The sequence below is a fragment of the Calliphora vicina genome, chromosome 1 (assembly GCF_958450345.1).
Source record: "Calliphora vicina chromosome 1, idCalVici1.1, whole genome shotgun sequence".
NCBI lineage: Eukaryota > Metazoa > Arthropoda > Insecta > Diptera > Calliphoridae > Calliphora > Calliphora vicina.
Window position 1 is genome coordinate 168,863,876 of NC_088780.1, and position 22,657 is coordinate 168,886,532.

The window sequence follows — 22,657 nt, forward strand, 5'->3', positions numbered from 1 at the left end:
AGAGAAATTGAAAGCAAGTTCGTTTCAATTCTTAAAAGTATAACTGTATTAGTAAAAATGTGTGAGTGTATTAAAACTTGAAAGGCAAAAGTTGATCGTGAAACCCCCAAGTTATGTATATACAAATTTTACATGAAGACCGCAAGAGTTTGATAATTTATTTCGCAATTAATGTTAACATGGTGTCTCCACGAGCAATAAACTTGGAAATAATTATGTACTCAACTGTCAAATTCTATTGCCAAATGCTATTCACGTGTGGACAACAGATACATATATTTATTTGCACATACAGCTGCGGTCAAAATAATAGCACCACGACATTTATATTGTTAAATTGCTTTTTGTATAAATTTATACTTAATTCACTAAACTTTCAAACAATCAACAAAATTTTAAAAATTTTATAGAAAAGCTATATAATATATAAATACATAAGAAATTCATCAGTCAAAAAATAGCACCAAGATAGAAATCGAAAAAAATTAACCAGGACAAAATTGAATTTATTATTAAAAGTAAGATATTGCTGTCTTTTGTTTTTGTATTTTTTGGCAAAAAAAAATAGACCGTGCACCACCTACCCACAAAGCTTCTAAAATTTTCCAATTCTTGTATTGAATTCTTGTATTCCAAATATATTTTATCATTCCCCAAAATACGTTCTTAAATGTTTTTGGTTTCCTTTTACGCTTATTGTGACTCTTGGCCATCTATTTTTAATAAAATTCAGTTTTGGGATATCGCATCTTGTACCACGACATTGAGCTTTTACTTTAAATCCCAAAATGTATATCAAAATTCATCATCATTCTTTTATATAATAATTGTATTAAAAAATAAGTTATTTGAATACATAATAAACAGTTTTTCAACAACAAAAGATCTGGCAGGTCTCTTTTTATATGTATTTACATAAAAAATGATGTCAATATAAAGGTTCAAAAAAGCACTATTTTTTCGTTGCAAATTACTTCAATAAAAATTGTCGTAGTAGGTTTTATAAGTCGATTGTTCGTGCAAAGTTATAGCCGTATCTAAAATTTACAAAGTATAAATTTCCAAATTGAATCCGTGCTGCTTTAAAAAGAAGAATACTCAAGAAATACTTAAAATGGGTCTCATGCCTACTACACATCCAGGAACTGTCCGTTATTGTAGGATCCCAGGCAAAAATGGCTAGGGGAAAGATTCCATGATGTACTGGGGGATGTAGCTAGATAGATCGTTTAGGCTTTATCAGGGGCATATGCTGTCTATTTTACGTAACAGGAATCTGAGAAACACAGTCTATACTTACATATTTCTTAATTTTTTTCACTTAATTTCTCTTTATAGGTATCACCTGACTTCTTTCTTTTCCTTCCAATTTTATTTCTTCTCTGCACATCTAGTACACACCTAGTAATATTTCTAAATGGTATCACAATGGATCCTATATCCAAGTGGAAGTGTACTTCTTTTATTACACACCCTTTCAAATATGTCTATCTACTTTGTTATTAGGTGTCAGATAAAACTACAATATTTCGAACACACAAAATTTTAATGTATTCAATAAAAAACGTTTAAAATAATTAAAAAAATACACAAATTTACATATTAATTAAATCATGGATGGAGCCGAGAATATATACCGTAAGATATATTTTATCGTTTGGAAATTAATGTAAATATAGATTTTCTATAGTTCCTGAAGAAGCCATTCAAACTCAACGTATCGAATCCTACTTGCAAGATCTTAATGGTCGTCTCATGGAACTTAGCCAAAGACAAGAAGATATTGCAAACATTTCGATGGATATAATTCAAGAAATCAATCAATTGTTTTCAATGACAATATCGGATACAAAAATTAATGACGGCTTTGAAAATCATTCAACAAATATAAAAAAACTTATACGAAATTTTGAATCCCCAAGTAAAGCAAATGAAATGTTAGTCATTTTCAATCAGCAGCAGCTGGACATGCGTAACATTCTCCACAAACTTGAAAAACTTTACAAAAGTGATGTTTTTGAGCAAAGTCTTATTTTGTTTTCAAAAGTTAAAGAATTGTTTGGTAAAATTGACATTTTCTATGGGAAACTAAAAAATATGAAGCATCAAAATTCGGATATGAAAAACTTGTATATCAGTAATGATATACAAGAAAAAATAGATCATTTAAATCGAAAACAAAATGAATCATATCAACCAACATCTAGAGTATCAGACACGTTGCGTAATTTCAATGTTGCTGTTCAGACTGAAACCGTTTCATCAGAAAGAATTTTTGAAAATGATTCCTGTTCATACTATGCATCCTGTTATAGCAGCGAAATAAGCCTTCATAAATAAAAGACATTTGACGACAGCAAAAGCTACATTTCTACTGTGGGGTATGAAGATGACAATAAGGGCAGTGTATTCGACTTACATTATTCAAATAGTCACACACAATCGATGTTAAATTGTAGATATGCTAATTTCAAAATTGAAATAATACAATAGAGTTATTTAAAAACGTAATAAGAATTTTATTTAAACATATTTTTCGACCATTTGTTCATTTGCTACATATCTTGTTTTTTGTATAAAAGAAAACGTAAATAAAATAAAAAAAAATAATTTAAGTTATCGGCAAATATCACATACATATATAAAGTTACGTTTGAAACATCTTTGTTTTATATAAGTGGGATTTTATTTTTATTCAAATCCTAATTTGCATTGAAAAATAAAGATTAAGATGTGCTTTAACATTCTTCATAAGCCGCCGTAAAACTATTTGTATAATTTATTAAAACAAAAATAAGTATTGAGCCAATTGTAGAACCTAATTGTGTTAATCCGCCAGTCCACACCAGTGATTTACCTCCCTGAGATCGCATCACGGTGGTTATGCTCAGTTTAATGTAGCTAACTAAACCAATGAGTAGAGTCCATGTTATAATCTTTAATGATATAGTTGGAGAAAATAAAAAAAAAATATATATTAGAAATAGTTTTTTAGTGATTTAAAATACATATGCACAATCATCAAACTTACCACTAACACTGCTCCTACTGTTGTACCATATAGCGGTGGGAAAGGACTCATGGCGGCTGTAATAAATACATAAACTGTCAGTAGGCCCGCTAATCCAGTTAATGTTAATATACTGCGCATTGAGGTGTGAGGTAAGAAAATGGCCATAAAACACGCCAGTGGATTGGCAATCACACTTAATGTAGCCGATAAATGGTAGGCTTGTCCGCCGTATGGGAGGCAAGAGTATGATTGTATACTATTAAAAATGCCATTGGCAAAGAAGCTTATTGTGCCAATTAGTAATAACAGGAATGTGTATTTACTAGATGAAATTTCTGGTGCCAAATCACTGTCGACTTTATCCGGTTCAGCAACAGAATTGTTATTGACTTGGCCATTGGATTCTATGCCATTTGTATTTGGCATAGTCTTTGTTTCCCTTTCGTATACATAATTATTTCCATGACCAACTTGAACAGCTGCATATTGTTTTTTCGATAATTTCAGGCGATCTAATAATAAAAAGCCAACAAAACTTAATACCATCATAACAAACACGAAAAAGAAAAACTCCCTTGTACCAAAAAGAGGCGGTGGTACATATTTTTCATAGATTTCTTGTCCCGTTTCTGTAACATTAGTCAGGCGGCATTCGGCTGTACCACCAATACCTTGAATTAAAGCCACTACGCTGGGTAACAAACCACTCAGGCCTTCTCCAATAAAATATGTTACCAAGTAGATTTCTTTAAATCGCCCCATATATGGCATGAATAGAACTGAGCTCGTACATGCCGTTAGTGCTGTGAAAAATGTTAACGCAAACAAGGCCACACTATGTTCTGACCCAAATATAATTGCTGTTCGACTGTAAAAGAAGGCTGTTAGTATAGCTGATACAGCGCCCGTTATCAATAAGCCATATATCATGTAAGCGTCATTGTGTTTGGAAAATTTTTGTAGCAGCGTATAAGCTAGTGGTCCCAAATTGCCAATTTGAACCATAACACTAAGATAAGAAGGTAGACTCCAGCCTTCTGGTGCTACATCTACCAGCAGAGGTAGTTGTATGAAGGTACCATTAATTCCTATCCATGTGCCAATCCCAAAGAATATCGCTAGTAAGTCTACAATGACACTACGTTGTTTGAAAATACCACCAAATTGAATTCTCATTTTGCTATGATTTCCGCCACCTAACAGTGTGCTAGCTTCTGAGGGTTCAGATGGTTCTGAAGATCTGTAAATGTAACAATAGATTTAGATTTGTAATACATAGTAGTAACATTCAAAATTAATATAAGTCGTTTTTCATACCTTAAACCTAAAAGTTGATACAAAATTCTCCACATTGATATAAAATCTAACTACATAGTTTCGTAAGTGTACTTTGATGACGGTATTCAAATGAGGACTGACTGAATTTCTAACTATTTTATTACTATTAGGCTTCTTTGTATTGTATGTAGTAGTAGATAAGATTATTCTACTACATATATGTTACAGAATGATGAACATACATAAGAAAATATGAAATATGATCTCTTTTGTTTTAATCTTGTAGTATACCACATCTACTAGAAAATGAAAAGCATCGAACAATGATTTACCAGGTTTCACGTACGTAGGTAAATTTAAAAAAATCTATAAATACGAATGCATGTAGATTAGACTTGCTCTTAAGAATTTGATTTGATTGGGTCTTATTTTCTTTGCGGCTAATCGGATAACAAGAACCCGTGCCGGAAATCGGTTGGAAATTGTAAATTTGGTTTAATAATAGCAATTTTTTGATTTCCTGCATTTGAAATAATATCTGTAATAGAAATTTAGTACTTACTTACATTGTAATGATGAAGCACGTGTATGGATTTTTAATATTTTATCGATTACAAATTAAAAATAAGAAGTGATTTTAATTCAACCCAGCAGTTAATATTTGTTGAATTCAGAAAATTGTCATGACATACTAAACATTTTTCGATAATATAAGAAATTACAAACTTGTCTGAAAAGGTCAAGTTTTAACACATTCACTATTAACCGTAAAATTACCCTCTGCACTTGCAGTCGGATAAAAGAAATCAGTTTTATGTTTCTAGAGCACTAGTTCTATACAAATGTATCTGTTAAAAATACGTTTATTAACTGAATTTGATAGTTCCAACAAGACATGATAATGACTGTTGCTTTTGTTTTTAATTGATTGACGAAACACAATCAATTAAACAATAAATTAGTTTTATTTCGAAATGTTTCTTGTTACGTAAAATATAAACTTGTTTTGTATGCATGGGAGAAAGAGATGTAATAATTGTTATTCACTTTAAATTTAATTTTACATTACAATAAATTAGATTATTTGAAACTTATTAACCAAAAGGGTGTTTACCACTTTGAATATTCTATTTATACATTCCAAAACATAAAAAAATACGCAAAAAGGAAATTAATTACCTGATTGGATTGTTATTTGCGTTGAAAGTTGGAGGGGATGTTGATACAGAATAACTGATCGGAGGCGATGAGGGTATAGAGAAGACTGTTGAGTTACTTTCATGACAATTTATGTTTATACTGTGTGTATTGTTGTGACATTCTTTTTGCTGTTGGCGTCTATGATCGGAGTCGTTACTAATTGTATTACCGTTGTTGTTGTAGTAGTTACTTTGACTGCCAGTAGGAGGATTCATGAGTATAAATTGCTCTTGAGAGTGTTAATTTTGTTTGTTTAAATTCAGTATCAGTATCTTAAAAATCAAATAAGATATTTATTAGCGGTTGGAAGTGATAAGATTATCAACTATATATACAATGTCTATACAACAACAGTGTTCCGTTGGTGCCGACGTGAGATTGAAAAATATCAACTTAAGTAAATTGACATCAGTCTTCTTTGGGTTACTCTGCAGAGAAAGTCTACCACTTGTGGAAGCAAGCAAACCTTTTTTAAAATTAATTACAAATTTCCAATTTGTCCGCTATTGAACTTGTAGAACTATTGAAATTTTAGAATCCACCGAATGATTGATTTCATAACACAGTCATTTGATTTCTGTTTTTCCTTTTCTTTTATTTTCAATTAACCATGTGTTTGTTGTATATTTTAAAACGAAAATACTTTTGCAGTTTCAAATTTCGCTGCAATTGCAATTGTTTTTTTTTTGTTTAGTCATTAATTTCTTTTAAATTATTTAATTTAAAAGCTTTAAATTCCAGTAGAGTTATAGTACAATAAACAGTTATTGGAACAATGTGTATTCTTATTTAAGCGAAACTAGCATTTTCTATTTTTGATTTATGATGTTTATCTGTTTTTTAAAGATACATTTATAACTTTCTAAAGCTTGTTGGCAAAATGTTTCTTTTTGGACCAACGATAATTGCTGCTGGCAAATTTATTATTTTATTTTTGTTTATTTTGCATAACTTTTTTAATTCTATTTAATTTATCTCCAACGCGTAGTGATAATCAAAACAAAAACCAAAAAATAACAGAGTTACCAGCTTTCAAAATTAGTAAAATAGAGAGATTAAGACCTGCAAGGGATAGTATTAAAATTGTAAACATTCAAACAATTTTAGATACATTATTTGAAAGTAGGTCGGATTGGGTTGTTTAACAACCCGGGCGTAATTGTCATTATTTCTTAAGGTCAATAAAGCTCATTTTTCTTTTTTTGTGACAATTTAGCGACTCGTGCTAGCACATGAAAAGCTTTGTATAACGGTTTCTGTTCTAACTGGATTGCACCAACCGCGTATCATTTAATTAGGATAAACCGTGGTGGTGACCATACAAACTCGTCGATATTGGTGGAGTACCATTAATAACTCAAATCGTAAATACGTGGAGTACCATGTATTACTCGATATATATTAAAAAAACGAAGTCTAGAAACATTTTATGTATACTCCTTAATTAAAATTTATTTATTGGTGAAAAAACGACAGAATTCATATTCTTAAAATTAAAAGAGAAGATGTAGAGTGTGTATTACACAGGTTTAGGTTAGTTCAAAAAATAATGAGAAAAATGTCTGTCTTTCAATTTCTGCACTGTAAAAGGGGACTTATCAAGAATAATTAAATTATTATAATGCAGGCAAATGTGAACAATTTTGTGGGTTCAGTTTAAAAGTTACGAGATTTTAAATTTTTATTGATATGTGAAAGAATTGATTCATTTAAAGGCTGTCTTTGTAAACTAAACTAATTAATCTGGCAACTAAGGTATTCATTCATAAATAAAAAAATCTGGCAGTCGCCAAGACTTTTTACCGCTTTAACAATTTTAATTTATTTTTGAGTATTTATTTTTTAAAAGTGATAGTGAAATAGTGGTTTTAATGCCCAAAATATTAAATTTATTTAATAAAACGTATAAAGCAAAATAAAATTATTTAACGTGAACAAATTTCCTGGTACCATTTCTTGCTATCGCGACATCTTGGATTGACGCACATTGGACAGCGCATTAAAAATTTCGGGTTTACGTTTTGGTCTTGTGCCAAGTGGTCGGCCACAATGTTACTAAGGGCGTTAATAAACAGAGGATGGTCATTTGGTGCGGCAGCTCGTCGCATTTCCTCTACACCCACCTGCAAAGCAATGGTATGTTATATCTTTTAATTTAAAATTTAAATGAATACAACTCACCTCTTTTGCTAATTCGTCGCAATATTCAATATCAAGTTCATGTAAAGTTTCAATATGTTCGTTTACAAATGCTATAGGTACCAAAATGAAATTCTTTAAGCCTTGTTTGACATAGCCCTAAAACAGAATTGAAGGTTATACAAGGAACAATATATTTTCTCTAATATTAGCAAACCTTAATAGCATCATCAGTGGCTGGGGCCAACCACGGCAGTGGTCCCACTTTTGATTGCCAAGCCAAACTGTAGGGATTACAGTTGCCTAATTCCTTCATAACCATATGTACACTGGCCCCTATTTCCGAGGGATAAGGGTCGCCACGATTCACTGCTTTCAAAGGTAAAGAATGAGCGGTAAATAAAATAACCACATCTTTGCGTTTGGTTTCACAAAATTTATCCAGTTCTTCACGAATGCGATCGGCAAATGTTTTAATCAACAACGGATGAGAACCCCATCGATCAATGACACTCCATTTAATGTTTGATGGCACAGACCTAAAAATCAATTAATGTTTTACATTGTTATTACATTATTTGTTCAATTTACCTTTCACGATAATGTTGGTAAATTGAATTAAAGCTAGACCCAGAAGTTGCGCAACTATATTGAGGATATTGAGAAAATAAAACTATTCTTTCGGGACCATCCCTGAAACAATATTAACATTATAAGACAATTACATTATACAAAAGTATTTACAAGTAGTTAATTACTTTTCAATTTGCTCTAAAGTGTCTTCTGTTAATGGATTCACATAACGAAAACCAACATAATGTTTATGTGGTGCTGTTTCCGGCGATAATCGATCCAATTCCTTACACATCAAATTACCTTGTAGCTCAGTCCATTTTAAAATCGGAGAACCTCCTCCAATTTCTTGATATTTCTTTTGAACTTCCGGTGTACGTCGTTCAGCAATCCAAGGACCCAATTTACTTTGCACCGGCAACTGTATCATATCCCTATCAGTCATTATCCGTAACAGGTAATCATGTACCTGATCTGTTGTTTGCGGTCCGCCCATGTTCAACATGAGCACAGCAGTTTTTGGATTAACCTCTCTTTTAATAGTTGTGCTAAAGTTGACCCCATTTTTAAGTGTTTTGGAAATACCTTAAATATTAAAAAAATTTGTAATGTTAAATAGTGCATCGATATGAAGAATATTCATCTCATCGCTATTCTTACCCGAAAACTGTTTAAATTTTAATGTTAACATCTTAAAAATGCATTCATTTAAGGAATACTGTTAATAGTTAGATAAGATTCCAATATTATTTTTTTGTACTCAATGATAAAATGTCAACCAGTCCAAGTAGCAGCAGGTAAATGCAAAAATTACTCGTGTAATTGTTGAAATATGCGAACCACAATGTACGTGAATAGAAATTCAAGTAATGGCGAATAACCCGATCAAAACAAAAACAGATGAAATTAAAAAGGTTACCATACTACTTTACACATCCGCTATTATAAGTCAGGGGTTGGGTTTTTTCAGCGAATACTTTTTATACCATTCAGCATGAGTGGCAAGGGTATATATATTTATTCTCGATCGTTATAGATAGCGAAGTCGATATGGCCATGATCATCTGTCCATTCTCCCGGATCGGTTGCTATTTAAAATCGGATATCTAATGATAGATTCAAAGCCCATTGCAACGATGTACATAATAGGCTATAGTAAGTAGGGCCTACAATGGATCAAAATCGGGAAAACTATTTTTCAACCCGATTATTTTTTCACTAACAAATATTAAAAAAATTAAAAAAACACGATTTTTTTCACCAAAAAAAATGTTTGTCATAAATTTTTTTTTCACTAATAAATTGAAAAAAAAATGTAATACAAATTTGTAACTTTGTAACAATTCATATAATGGGCATTCATAATGTATGTTTGATCTGACATTTAACAGACACTTAGAAGAATCGAAAGTTCGAAAAGTCTACTTTTTAAAAAATTAGAAAAATCTAATGATCGAATAGTCGAATTTTTGTTTAAACTATAGACCCCTAATAAAAATGTTTCTTCGGTTTTTCATAAAATGTGCCTGAGTCATAAAATATGATTTTCAAAGGCCTTCAAATGCTAATATATTAGAGTGCACAAAATAATATTTACATCACTATTTTGAGAAATGTTACCCCCTGTCTATACTTGACAAATATTCATCATAACAATAAATGACATTTGTTGTCAAGACAAAGTTGTCTAATAGGGGGGCCAGACGGCATGTATTGCTTGTGTATTGGGACATGTATTCGATACATATGGAATTCCATGTGTATGTCAAAATTCACGTTATACATACGATTCATAATTTCCACGATCAAACGTACATATGTAATTGCATGTGACATAACCTCTATTAGTTTATATGTTTGTTGTTTTTAACAATATATTTATTTAAAACATTTTTAAATCACAATACATATATTTAATGCAATGAAATTTATTTTGTTATGATTTTTCTTTACTATTTTTTGTTTTGTTTTTTTATTTTGCACTCACACAGTGTTGTATTTCAAAATACAACACTGTTGTACACACGAAAATAGAACATGATCTAATTGCAAAAAATGTCACGAGTAATACACATGTATTTTACATACACAAAGTTTCATATGGATCACACGGTATGTACATGTTTACATATGGAAAAATGTCCCAATACATGGCACAAAACACAAGCAATACATGCCGTCTGACCCCCCTTTAAGCAAAAGCACTAACAATTTTATCACAACGAAGCAATAATACTAATAAATGGAGACTATACCTGATAATGTTGTATCTAGAGTCTATACATACGATATCTATACTATACGATACACAACCTGCTTGTTTGAATTCTTAAGCTAGACTGATTAAAAGTTGTTTATTTCTCTACAATGCGTGTGCACACGTACGTAATAGAAGAGTAAATGAAAAACGCGGCGCCCATGTTTTGCCTTTCCCTGATCTAGACAACCATTTTGAAGTTTATCATGATAAAAATTTATCAGGTATAACCAGGGGGTTATATAAAAATACTCGCATAAAAATGTTTCTTCAGCTTTTTAGGGAAGTGTGTGCATTAAAAAATGTTCTATAATTTCCAAAAAAAAGATGAATTTCAAAACCGCGGTTTCGGTTTTAAAGAATTGAAAACCGATTGGTTTCGATTAATTTTCGGTTTTGGGATAATTTGTTTAATAGTTAGATTTTATAGAAACAAAATTATTTCAGAATATAGAGAAATCATATAAAATAAACGTTCATACATACTACTACTATTTATTAGTGCTGTTAAATTCTACGAATATTCGATAATAATTTTCATTTGGGTACTCAATATACACCATACATTTATCGGATATTCGAAAATAACGGAAACTTTTATATATGGGGGGTTTCACGTCAAGTGAACCAACTTTTAAAACCGATGTCTTCCGATCGGGATGAAATTTGCACCAAGGTTAGACCTATTGGATAGTAATTCAGATCTCTCGGAGTCGGGTGTCAAAATTTTACATTTTGGCCAAACATGTGATTTTTCTCATCCATGTAACTTATTACCTATTGTCCTTAGCAAAATTTGTCCCAAACAGTTTAGATAGCTATTTCTTCAATCTTTCGAAAAAAAAAAATATTTAAATAAAAAAGTTAGATTTTGCAAAAAAAAGTCAAAAATAGCTTATTTTGAGTTACAAAACATTTATTTTTATAGATATCCCACTCGCATCCCACTAAGCGACTAAATAGGTCTTCAAGGAAAATATATGAGCTTTCTGTTGAGCAAAAAAAATTAAAAAGAGGGTCCATTTCGAAAAAAAGTCAAAGTTTTTGATTTTGCCAAAAAAGTCAAAAATTGCATGTTTTGAGTTACAAAATATTTTTTTGGTAGATATCGAACTCGCATCCCACTAAGCGACCAAATAGGTTCTCAAGGAAAATATCTAAGCTTTACTTTAAGAAAAAAGGGCCTATTTTGAAAAAAAGGCAAAAAAGTTTTTGATTTCAGAAAAAATATATTAAAAAATTTTTATTTTTTTTTAAATTTTTTTTTTCGAAAGATTGGAGAAATAGATATCTAAACTACACAGAAATAAGTTTCAACATAAATATTATGATTTGATTTCAATTCATAACATTTATAAATAATTTCCTAAATATTAAGATTTTTTCATAATTACAACATAACAACATAAAAATTTAAATGAAAATTGGTATTATTTTCATTTAAATTTTTATGTTGTTGAAAAATGTTTGAAATTTTCTTGGAAAAGTTTTTATTTATTTTTATGATTATGATATTTTTTAAGTTTCAGATATTGTTGATTCATCTTAAAATATTGGCCAATATATGTACATATGGCTATTATGCAAATAGTTATGAATTAATTCATTAGATAATGCAATTATAATGCAATTAATTATAAAATATTATTAAATTTATGTAAAAAAAGCTAAAATTTCCGTCATGAACAATTTTATAATATTTATGAACATATTCTTATTCTGAATGAAAAAGTTTGGGAAAAAAGTCAAAAATTATATTTGGGACACATTTTGCTAAGAACAATAGGTAATAAGTTACATGGATGAGAAAAATCACATGTTTGGCCAAAATTTCAAATTTTGACTCCCTCTAACTCCGAGAGTTCTTGACCGACCTTTGTGTCTAAATTGTGTCTGAATTACTATCCAATAGGTCTAACCTTGGTGCAAATTCAGTAAATCATTATTATGTTCCAAAGTCCTATTAGAAATTAATCTTCCAATCTTTCCACATTAAAAAAATAAAAACTGTACATTTGAAGCGTTTTCGACATTAATAACTTAAAAAATTAATTTTGAAAATTGTTTCTATTTGAATTCTTGTATGTATGTATATGATTTTAATTTTATTGAGATGCTTTTTAACACTAATTGATTCTAATTGAGGAAATAAATGATTTTGAGTTTCACAAAGTAATAAAGTCAATGTACATACATACAAACATATATGCAACCATAAGAAACCAGCCTAATCATTGTCGTCGTTGTGGACAATGTTATAAATTTATTTCAATAAATCCCAATTTGAATATACAGTTCAATAAAAACAATCAACACAATTTATAATTCTGCATGAAATGAGAAATGATGGTTTTGTAGTTATAACAGAAAAGAATTCAAATTATTTTCATTACTCACATTTACTTACATATGTATATGTAAGGATGCATTACTTAAATATACAAATGTAAATATGAATACATAATTAAAAAAAACGATAATGAAAAAAAAAAACATTAGATAGAACCAAAAACCGTGAACAAAGTCTTGGGAAATTGAAATAACAGGATAAGATACTGCGAAGCCAGAAACGGAAGTCACATGAATGAAATTGTGTTTCATAAATTATGGGAATATTTATTATTTCTAATAAAGCCTATTATACAAATAGAAATTTAATTTAGTTAATTTCATTTAATTTTTAAAAAAGTTCGATTCATACATTTTATTAAAATAATCATCCTACGTTAGATCGTTATTCTTTAGTAAGAAATTTTTTCTCTTTGTAGTTTTACAAATAATAAACAAATCAAAAATATGTAAAAAATTATATCAATTACAATAAATTTTGTACAGTTTAGTTGTACTGTTTTCTAATTAATTTTAGTCAACGCAACTGTTTAATATTTCTAAAGTGATCCGATAATCGATTGACAATTATTCATTATATTATGAACAGTACTGTATCTTAGATACTTTCTTAATTAGCTACAATACAATTAATTTAAAGAGTGTTTTACGAATAGGTATGTAAAATATGTGTGCAGCACTTTTAACTTTCTCATGAGAATATATTAAGGAGAGTGGGAGAGATTACATTCTCTTAAAACATTAAATTTCTCAAGAGATAGATACATACATACACACATATGTAGATAAATTTAAGCAATACTTATTTTCTGTAGGTCGATCACTCGCAGATAGATATATACTTTTCAAAAATATTGAATTGTTGGTTAATTGTATTGTCCAAATTATTATCGTTTAAATGTGAGAGTAAAATAAAACATAAAAAAAAAAAATTGTTACAATACATTGGCCCTATGTTTTATTTATTTGTTGTTAACTAATATGGTTGTTTCTGAGATACTATGTACATTAGGGTGGCAACAAAAAAAGTTTTCGATTTTCCCAACTAAAATAAAAATTTAATACAGCTGTGGAGCTGGATTCAAATATAAAATGATAGTAGTTTGTAATTTTGCAATTTTTGGCAAATATTGTAAGTTTTTTTAATTCTGACATATAAAAATTCACCGAAACGGATTTTGTATACCAATGGAAACTTATGAAATTACGCTTATTTTGATATCCATATTGTGATTGTCTTGAACATCAGATCGGCGATAATACATGTTTCGGAAAACTAAATTCAATTTTGAAAAATCCGTTTCGTTGAATTTATATATGTCAAAATTTAAAAAAAAAACTTAAAATATGCCAATAATTGCAAAATTACAAACATTTTTTCAAAGACCTTTAACATGATACCAATATTTTATATGTTTACTATGTGAGAAATATGAAAAAACAAAAATAATAACCTTAAAAAGAACCTGTTTATCCTATGATCCAGCTCACCAAACACCCTATTTTGCTTCCATACAAACGGGGCCACCCTAATGTACATACAGATGTGTATGTATTTATGAACAAACATAAAATTTCTGCTTATTTTCAATAAATAAAACTGTAGTATTTCCTACGAAAACGAAAATTATTTTTCAAATTCTAAATACGAGCAGCAGTTGTTAATTGCGAGTCTTTTAAGCAAGTAGTGTCTCTGGTGTGACGGATGTGTTAACTTGTTCTGTTTAAAAAATGTTCGTTTTTAAAAGTAAAAAATAAGAAAATTAGAAACGTGTGATAGAAACAATAAATAAAGAGTGACTCTCAAAGCACGTGCCTTAAATTCTTTTTAATTTGTTTTATTACTCTTCAAGAACTTTGACCGGAGAGATAGATATTGCCGCAACCATAAATATAAAAACCGGCGTAATTACTCGTACACTCTCAGCATTTTCTCATTCATTTAATTATGGCGGTGTTCTCTGCAAATGTTGTCGATTATTTTTCATTTAAAAATGGGCCACGAACACGTCATGTTTAAATAGTATACATTTATAAACATTTCTTAGTCCAAAAACAATAATTAAACAATAAATAGAGAACAAAGTATTGCAAAATTTGTATTACTTTAATGTAATAAAAACAAAAAGAGACAGACGTGTAGTGTAGATTAACCAAAAGTTTACTAAACAAAGCAATATTATACTATATTTGAACATTAACTGGCATTAACTGATCACATTAACTGTCATAATGGGATACGACGATGTTCTGGCATATTTGGGTGATTTTGGAAAATATCAAAAAATTATATATTTTCTTATCTGCCTAACATCTATATCTTGTGCATTTCATAAACTTGCCGGTGTCTTCCTGTTAGCTAAACCGGATTTCCGTTGCGTGCTCCCATTCGAGAATTCAACAGACCAAACGAAAGTAGAGTATGATCTACCAGAAAGTGTTTGGAAATTGGCGTATCCAAAAGATTTGCTGGGTGTAAACTATCAACCATGTTCATATTTCAATGTAGAGTACACATCGGAATATTTAAATCGAAGTGAACCGATCCCTGCAGCTGAAACCGTGGAGTGTACACAATTTGTCTATGATACGACAAAGTACTTGAATAGTGCTGTCACCGAATGGGATATGGTATGCGGCCGAAGTTTCTTAACAGCCACTAGTGATGCCGTCTTCATGTTGGGAGTTTTGGTGGGCAGTATTGTCTTTGGTCAGATGTCTGATAAATATGGTAGAAAACCTATATTTTTCGCGTCGCTGGTAATTCAGGTGATATTTGGAGTATTGGCTGGTGTAGCTCCAGAATATATAACATATACAGCGTCACGCTTTGTAGTGGGTGCCACCACATCTGGTGTGTTCTTGGTAGCTTATGTTATTGCCATGGAGATGGTGGGTCCCAGTAAGCGACTGTTTGCTGGTATCTTTGTTATGATGTTTTTCTCGGTGGGTTTCATGTTGACCGCTTTATTTGCATACTTTGTTCATGATTGGCGTTGGCTGCAGATTGCTTTAACATTGCCCGGTTTATTATTCATGAGCTATTATTGGATTATACCAGAATCGGCACGTTGGCTTTTGTCGAAAAACCGAAAAGAAGCTGCAATAGCAAATATACAAAAAGCGGCTCGTTTTAATAAGGTGACGATTCCCCTGGATGTACTAAATCAGTTACTGGATGATAATACTGAAGAAAAGAAACCCGAACCCGAAGAGACCGAAGTAAAGCAGCCAAGTGTACTGGATCTCTTACGTTATCCCAATTTAAGAAAGAAGACTTTATTGATATTTTTCGATTGGTTTGTTAATAGTGGCACGTACTATGGTCTTTCGTGGAACACGAACAATCTCGGCGATAATGTGCTGCTTAATTTTGTGATCTCAGGAGCTGTAGAGATTCCAGCTTACCTATTCCTATTATTCACACTTAATAAATGGGGACGTCGTTCGATATTGTGTGGCTGTATGCTTGCTGCTGGCACAAGTTTACTGCTCACAATAATCGTTCCCAGTGATATGAATTGGATGGTTATTGCGTTTGCTATGATAGGCAAATTGGCAATAACAGCATCATATGGCACCATTTACATATTTTCTGCCGAACAGTTTCCAACAGTGGTACGCAATGTTGGTTTGGGAGCTTCTTCAATGGTTGCCCGTATCGGAGGCATTTTAGCGCCATTCTTTAATATGTTGGCCGATATTTGGAGACCGCTGCCACTAATTATATTTGGTGCAATGGCATTTGTGGGCGGTTTACTTTCGCTTCTTCTGCCGGAGACCCACGATAAACCAACACTGGAGACCATAGCCGATGGTGAAGAGTTTGGCAAGGCGAGCAAGTCTGCAGACTATGTGTTAGAAAATGGCAAAGAACTTAAAAGTTTAGACAAATCGGAAACCCTTCCTCTAAAATCCACAACTAACGATCAAAATAGTAAAAGCTAATTACACGTTAAATTTATTTACATACATATATATTTTTATTATTAAAAGTTGTAGTGCAAATTTCGCCTTCAGCTTGAAGATGTATACCAAATAAATAAAATGTGTGTATGCACGTATAAAATAAGAAACTAAAGAAAAATTTATTAAATTAAACGGCAAAATATGTTTTATTTACCTTTAAAAGTTGAACCCCAAATAAGTAAGTACCTATCTATGAGTTTAAAATTAGACCTTGTTAATAATGCATAAATACATGTATTACATTACAATTTTTATCTTCAAATTTCTTTTAACTATTACATTTCATGAAATGTTTATTAACATTGAACTTGAAATTGTGTGTATGTTTGCACAAACGTGTATATTCATTCGTCAGCACGCTCTGACTAGAGTTTTTAAAAAATCAACTTTTTTAGAAAACAGGGTTTCGTATTATTCGAAAAAATTATTTCAGTTTTTTATTTTTACTAGAAAAAATAAGATTGCAAATAATGTGTATACATTTGAGATATACATACATATTTTAACAAATATACAATTTAAAGTAGAACAAGTAAGAGAGCTATATTCGGCTGTGCCAAATTTTATATACCCTTCACCAAAATATACTTTAAAATAAAAATTTTAAATATTTTTAGGTAAACAAAATTTAATTTTTTTCCAGTTGTTTTTCGAAATTGTTTTTTTTAAATTTAAAATTTTTTTTTTAAATTTAATATTTTTTTTTTAATTTAAAATTTTTAATATTTAGTGAAAAAAAAAATTCGGGTTAAAAAATATGTTTTCCGATTTTGACCCATTGTAGGTCCAACTTACTATGGTCTTATATACGTCGTTGCACAGGTCTTTGAAATATCTATCATTAGATATCCATATTGTCTATATTAATGATTTAGTAATCCAGATATGGGTCAAAAATCGACGTTGTCCTGGTTTTTTCTCAGCCATTTGTGGACCGATTTTCTCGATTTTAAATAGCAACCGAGCCGGAAGAATTTCGGAGATATTGATGTATCATTCGTGTATGTAAGTTATTTGGGGGCTTCAGAAAGTTGATTTCAACACACAGACGGACAGACGGACATGGCTATATCGACTCCGCTATCTATAACGATACAGAATATATATACTTTGTGGGGTCGCAAATGAAAAATGTAGAAATTACAAACGGAATGACACACTTATGTATATATACCCTTGCCACTCATGGTGAAGGGTATAAAAAACGAAAAATACGTTAACAAAATTATATTAATCAAACCTATTTTTTGACAAGCAGCGTTAGTTAGATATTCTCCGGAATATGTGTCAAAAGTATCTTAAAATAAAATAATATTTTTGAAATATGCCCACACATTGCGATCAGAAAATAAAACAATAAGATTCGATTTAAATATTTCTTAAAAATGTGTAGTGTAAAGCAAAGGACGGAAAATACAAAATTATGAGAACAATGCTAAAATGCTAGGAAATCCTCTACGTAGAACATATCGCACTTGATCAACAAGAGGGTATTAACTCAAAATTTTAAATTTGAAAATCGGAATACATTAATGTATAATTATAGTAAGCAAGTTCTATTTAAAAATTTTATTACATTGTTTTTCTTTAAAATTTTTCCAATTATTGTAAAAAAAATCTATTTTTTTATTTAATACCATTTTTCTGAAAAAATGTGAACAATTTAATTATAGAAAGTGTCACATTTCGAATTAAAATCACAAAGTAAAACAAATTTTATCAACAAAACAGCATCAACTCAAAATACAACCAAATTTAAATAAAAACAAGTAAGAAAGTATGGTCGGCCAAGCCCGACCATATAATACCCTACACTAAGTAAAAGAGCAAAAACATTTTTCTTTTAAAATTTCAATAATTTATATTCGTGAGTGATTTTCGAAAGTGGGCCTTATATGGGGGCTATGACTAATTATGGACCGATCACCATGAAATTAGGTCGTGTGATTTATGTCTATATGAAAGTTTACTATGTTGAATTTTGTGAGTATACCAACATTTTTAAGCGATTTATGCACGTTAAAGTGTTTTTCGGAAGCGGGTCTATATGGGGGCTATGACTAATTATGGACCGATCGTAACAAAATTTGGTGACATGAATTTTGTATATATAATACTTATTTGTAGCGCAATTTGTGGAGATACACTTATAAATTAAACATTTATGACCGATAAAGTCCAATTTCGGAAGGACATTTGTATGGGGGCTAGGTGAAATAATGGACCGATTTCAGGCAGTTTCAATAGGCTTGGTCCTTGGGACGAAAAAATAATATGTACCAAATTTGATCGAAACATCTTCAAAATTGCGACCTGTACTCTGCGCACAAGGTTTACATGGACAGCCAGCCAATCAGACGGACGGACGGACATCGTGTTAGACTAATATTTTTGGGCGTTACAAACATCTGCACAAACGCATAATACCCTCCCCACTATGGTGGTGTAGGGTATAAAAATTGATTATTTTTAACTTGAATAAAGGCTCAAATCAAAATAATAAATTTTTTATGAAAATATACGATGTATTTCTATTTCAACTTTTGTATTAACTCAAAATAATACCTTTTTGCTGATATAAAAGCTGTCTACATTATCACGAAAATGGTCTCAAATGTGGTTTTCGAGATAAAAGATTATTCTTTTACGGCGAAATTTTTACAGTAGATAGATATGGATGTTGTTAGTTGATTTCTTGCAAAAAGTGAAATTTTATAAATTTTAAGTTAATACCCTATTGTTGATCAAGTGCGATATGTATATTTATGTATTTTCGATGAATTAACCAATATGAAGTGTATAATCCTCAAGTGGAATATTTCAGCTTACGGACGATATCTACGATTAATGCAAAAGTAAACTAATTTAATTCAACTCTTAATTTTCGTGCAGAAGAACAATTAAAAGAAGCATATCTACGCTAAACATAATTAAAAAAAACAAGTAATAGTGCTATATTCGGCTGTGCCGAATCTTAAATACCCTTCACCAAATTATACTTCAAAATTTTAAATATTTTTAGGTAAACAAAATTTAATTTTTTTTACAGTTGTTTTTTGAATTTTTTGGAAAAATTTTTTTTTTTTTTTTAAATTTAAAAAATTTTTTTTTTTAAATTTAAAATTTTTTTTTTTTTAAATTTAAATTTTTTTTTTTTTTAAATTTAAAATTTTTTTTTTTTTTAAATTTTAAAATTTTTTTTTTTTAAATTTTTAAAAAATTTTTTTTTTGTTCTTTAATTTTTTAAAAAAAAAAAAAATCTGGTTCAAAATTTTTTTCCCGATTTTGACCCATTATAGGTCCAACTTACTATGGTCTTATATACGTCGTTGCAAATGTCTTTGAAATATCTATCATTAGACATCCATATTGTCTATATTAATGTCTTAGTAATCCAGATATAGGTAAAAAAATAGGTCAAAAATCGAGGTTGTCTTGGTTTTTTCCTCATATCTCAGCCATTTGTGGACCGATTTTGCTGATTTTAAATAGCAAAATTCTCGAAAGCATGTCTGACAGAATTATTGAAGATTTGGATCCCGAAGATATCTGGGGTCTTCAGAAAACTGATTTCAACAGACAGACAGACAGACAGACAGACAGACAGACAGACAGACAGACAGACAGACAGACAGACAGACAGACAGACAGACAGACAGACAGACAGACAGACAGACAGACAGACAGACAGACAGACAGACAGACAGACAGACAGACAGACAGACAGACAGACAGACAGACAGACAGACAGACAGACAGACAGACAGACAGACAGACAGACAGACAGACAGACAGACAGACAGACAGACAGACAGACAGACAGACAGACAGACAGACAGACAGACAGACAGACAGACAGACAGACAGACAGACAGACAGACAGACAGACGGACATGGCTTAATCGACTCCGCTATCTATAAGGATCCAGAATATATATACTTTATAGGGTCGGAAATGAAAAATGTAGAAATTACAAACGGAATGACAAACTTATATATACCCTTCTCACGAAGGTGAAGGGTATAATAAATAATTTTTGGTGTTTACTCACTTTTGAGGCTCTCTGTAGATACTCGTATGTCTGTAAGTTATTGAGGAGTTTGGGAAAGTTGTACATCATTTAATTAACTTCTTTACCTAAAATGATGTACCAAATAGAGTCGTTAATAAATATGAACATTATTTAAAATATCACCACAAGTGTTAAATATTTAATTTATACAAGTAAACGAAATAAAACTTATTTTTATTTTTTAATTAGAACACATGCTGATAATACGATCTATGCATTGGCATCCATTATATACTGTTAAACTTTAATAGATCATTTTGTGATTATTATGTTCTATGGTTGATACAAATTCCTGAGATTGCTTCATGAATTTAAATTTCTTTATAAATTTTTAAATTCATTGTATTTATATACAGTGACACTTATTAGTGTATAATGAAATGAGCTTGAAATGATATTTCAAAAAATCTAAATTTGCCAAATTTTATTTGAAAGTCTATACAAAATTAAAATTTTAGCATTTCATGTATGAGTTTGCACTTTTTCCCAAATGAAGATCTGGTAGCACTGGATGCATCAGTTTTATATCTATCCTCATTTATATTTTGAACATTTCCTTTGTTTTACTTAACTAACTGAATTTTATTGATAAGATATATTTGGAATGGAAATTCAGTGAAAATATTTTGTATACCACAACAAAACGTTTAAAGATGATTTCAAAAATTTACACAAATAATTAAACTAATCTAAATGTAAAAGTCCAATTATTGCATTGAGGCCTAAAAACGTTTTTTTAAATCAATTTTAGCTGCAAGACAGCAAAGTTTATACGAATATAAAATATAAAAACTTTGAATAAATACTGATAAGAAAATATGGTGTGTTATTTTTATACCCTACACTGCCATAAGTGTAGAGGGTATTATGCGTTAGTGCTGATGTTCGCAACAAAATTGGATATTATAGCATATTTTAAAATATAATAATTACAATCGAGCATTTATTGTCTGATGTAATATTTGTGGAAAGATTAATCTACTTGTGTCTTTCACATTATTTTTTATTTATATTAAAAAATTGGTGGGATAAAAGTAGGAAATTTTATGAAATTTGCATCTCTGTCAATACTATTTGATAGATAAAATAAAAACAATTCACGCAATAAACCAATCCATTATGTGGATGTGCCTTGTGAAAATCCGAGTTAGGTCGGTTTCATAGATTAAAATGTGTTTTTGACCAAATATTAAATACGAACTACCAACATGATGCCAAAAACATTTAACTGTTTTGAAGTGGATAAATATCTTAACCATCGCTCCATAGGAAGTACTGGAAAAACATGCAATCGCCTATTTGCGGTTTCCATGTTAATAAAATTATTTTGGTGGGAATTGGACCAACATTGTTTTTTTAATAAAGGGGTATTTAATTTCATAAGTAAAATTTGACTGAATTGTTTAACAAACCTCAACATAAAGCTGTAACAATTGGTGGTTTGTTTTGAATTAAACTGTCATATACATAAGTATGTATATTGAAATCTGCGGTTGTTTAAACTTTAAAATATAATACTCAGTATATACGAGTATGTATTTCCAAAGAGTTTAAACCAGTAATGTTCACGCCATACAACAATTGTTTGAAAAATTTACACACATTTGTTACGCTCTTTTAAAAACTTTTGTTCATTCATCGTTTAGCTCTCGATGAAAACACATGCGACGGACTATCGTCATTTTTTTCAGACATTTACTAAGCATTGTTGTTGGTTGTTTTTGGACGAAGCATAGCAAACACAAGCGTTTCAATTGCAATTGAACACAAAATAACAAAGTCAAAAATAAATACAAAATTAAATAG

At 30.3% G+C, this 22,657-nt stretch overlaps 3 protein-coding genes across 4 annotated transcripts; 1 reads left to right on the top strand and 2 right to left on the bottom strand.

The window, feature by feature from the left end:
• Positions 1 to 2,495: 2,495 nt before the first annotated feature.
• On the bottom strand, positions 2,496 to 6,195 carry Rift (Riboflavin transporter). Of its 2 annotated transcripts, none has more exons than XM_065498128.1 (3): positions 5,471 to 6,195; positions 3,032 to 4,253; positions 2,496 to 2,936 (listed from the first exon to the last, which is right to left on the bottom strand). In XM_065498128.1, exons 1-3 carry the CDS (start codon positions 5,704 to 5,706, stop codon positions 2,739 to 2,741), a joined length of 1,656 nt encoding a protein of 551 aa, XP_065354200.1. In that variant the 5' UTR covers positions 5,707 to 6,195; the 3' UTR covers positions 2,496 to 2,738. The 2 variants fall into 2 exon arrangements, with proteins under 2 accessions (XP_065354200.1, XP_065354201.1); XM_065498129.1 differs by lacking the exon at positions 5,471 to 6,195 and adding an exon at positions 4,858 to 5,097.
• A 1,162-nt stretch (positions 6,196 to 7,357) lies between these two features.
• FeCH (ferrochelatase, mitochondrial) lies at positions 7,358 to 9,053 on the bottom strand. Its single transcript, XM_065498130.1, has 6 exons — positions 8,864 to 9,053; positions 8,389 to 8,788; positions 8,222 to 8,323; positions 7,848 to 8,169; positions 7,673 to 7,789; positions 7,358 to 7,614 (listed from the first exon to the last, which is right to left on the bottom strand). Exons 1-6 carry the CDS (start codon positions 8,892 to 8,894, stop codon positions 7,417 to 7,419), a joined length of 1,170 nt encoding a protein of 389 aa, XP_065354202.1. The 5' UTR covers positions 8,895 to 9,053; the 3' UTR covers positions 7,358 to 7,416.
• Positions 9,054 to 14,586: 5,533 nt separating this feature from the next.
• Positions 14,587 to 16,910, top strand: LOC135948719 (organic cation transporter-like protein). The gene has a single exon (XM_065498131.1). It carries the CDS (start codon positions 15,042 to 15,044, stop codon positions 16,755 to 16,757), a length of 1,716 nt encoding a protein of 571 aa, XP_065354203.1. The 5' UTR covers positions 14,587 to 15,041; the 3' UTR covers positions 16,758 to 16,910.
• Positions 16,911 to 22,657: the final 5,747 nt, after the last annotated feature.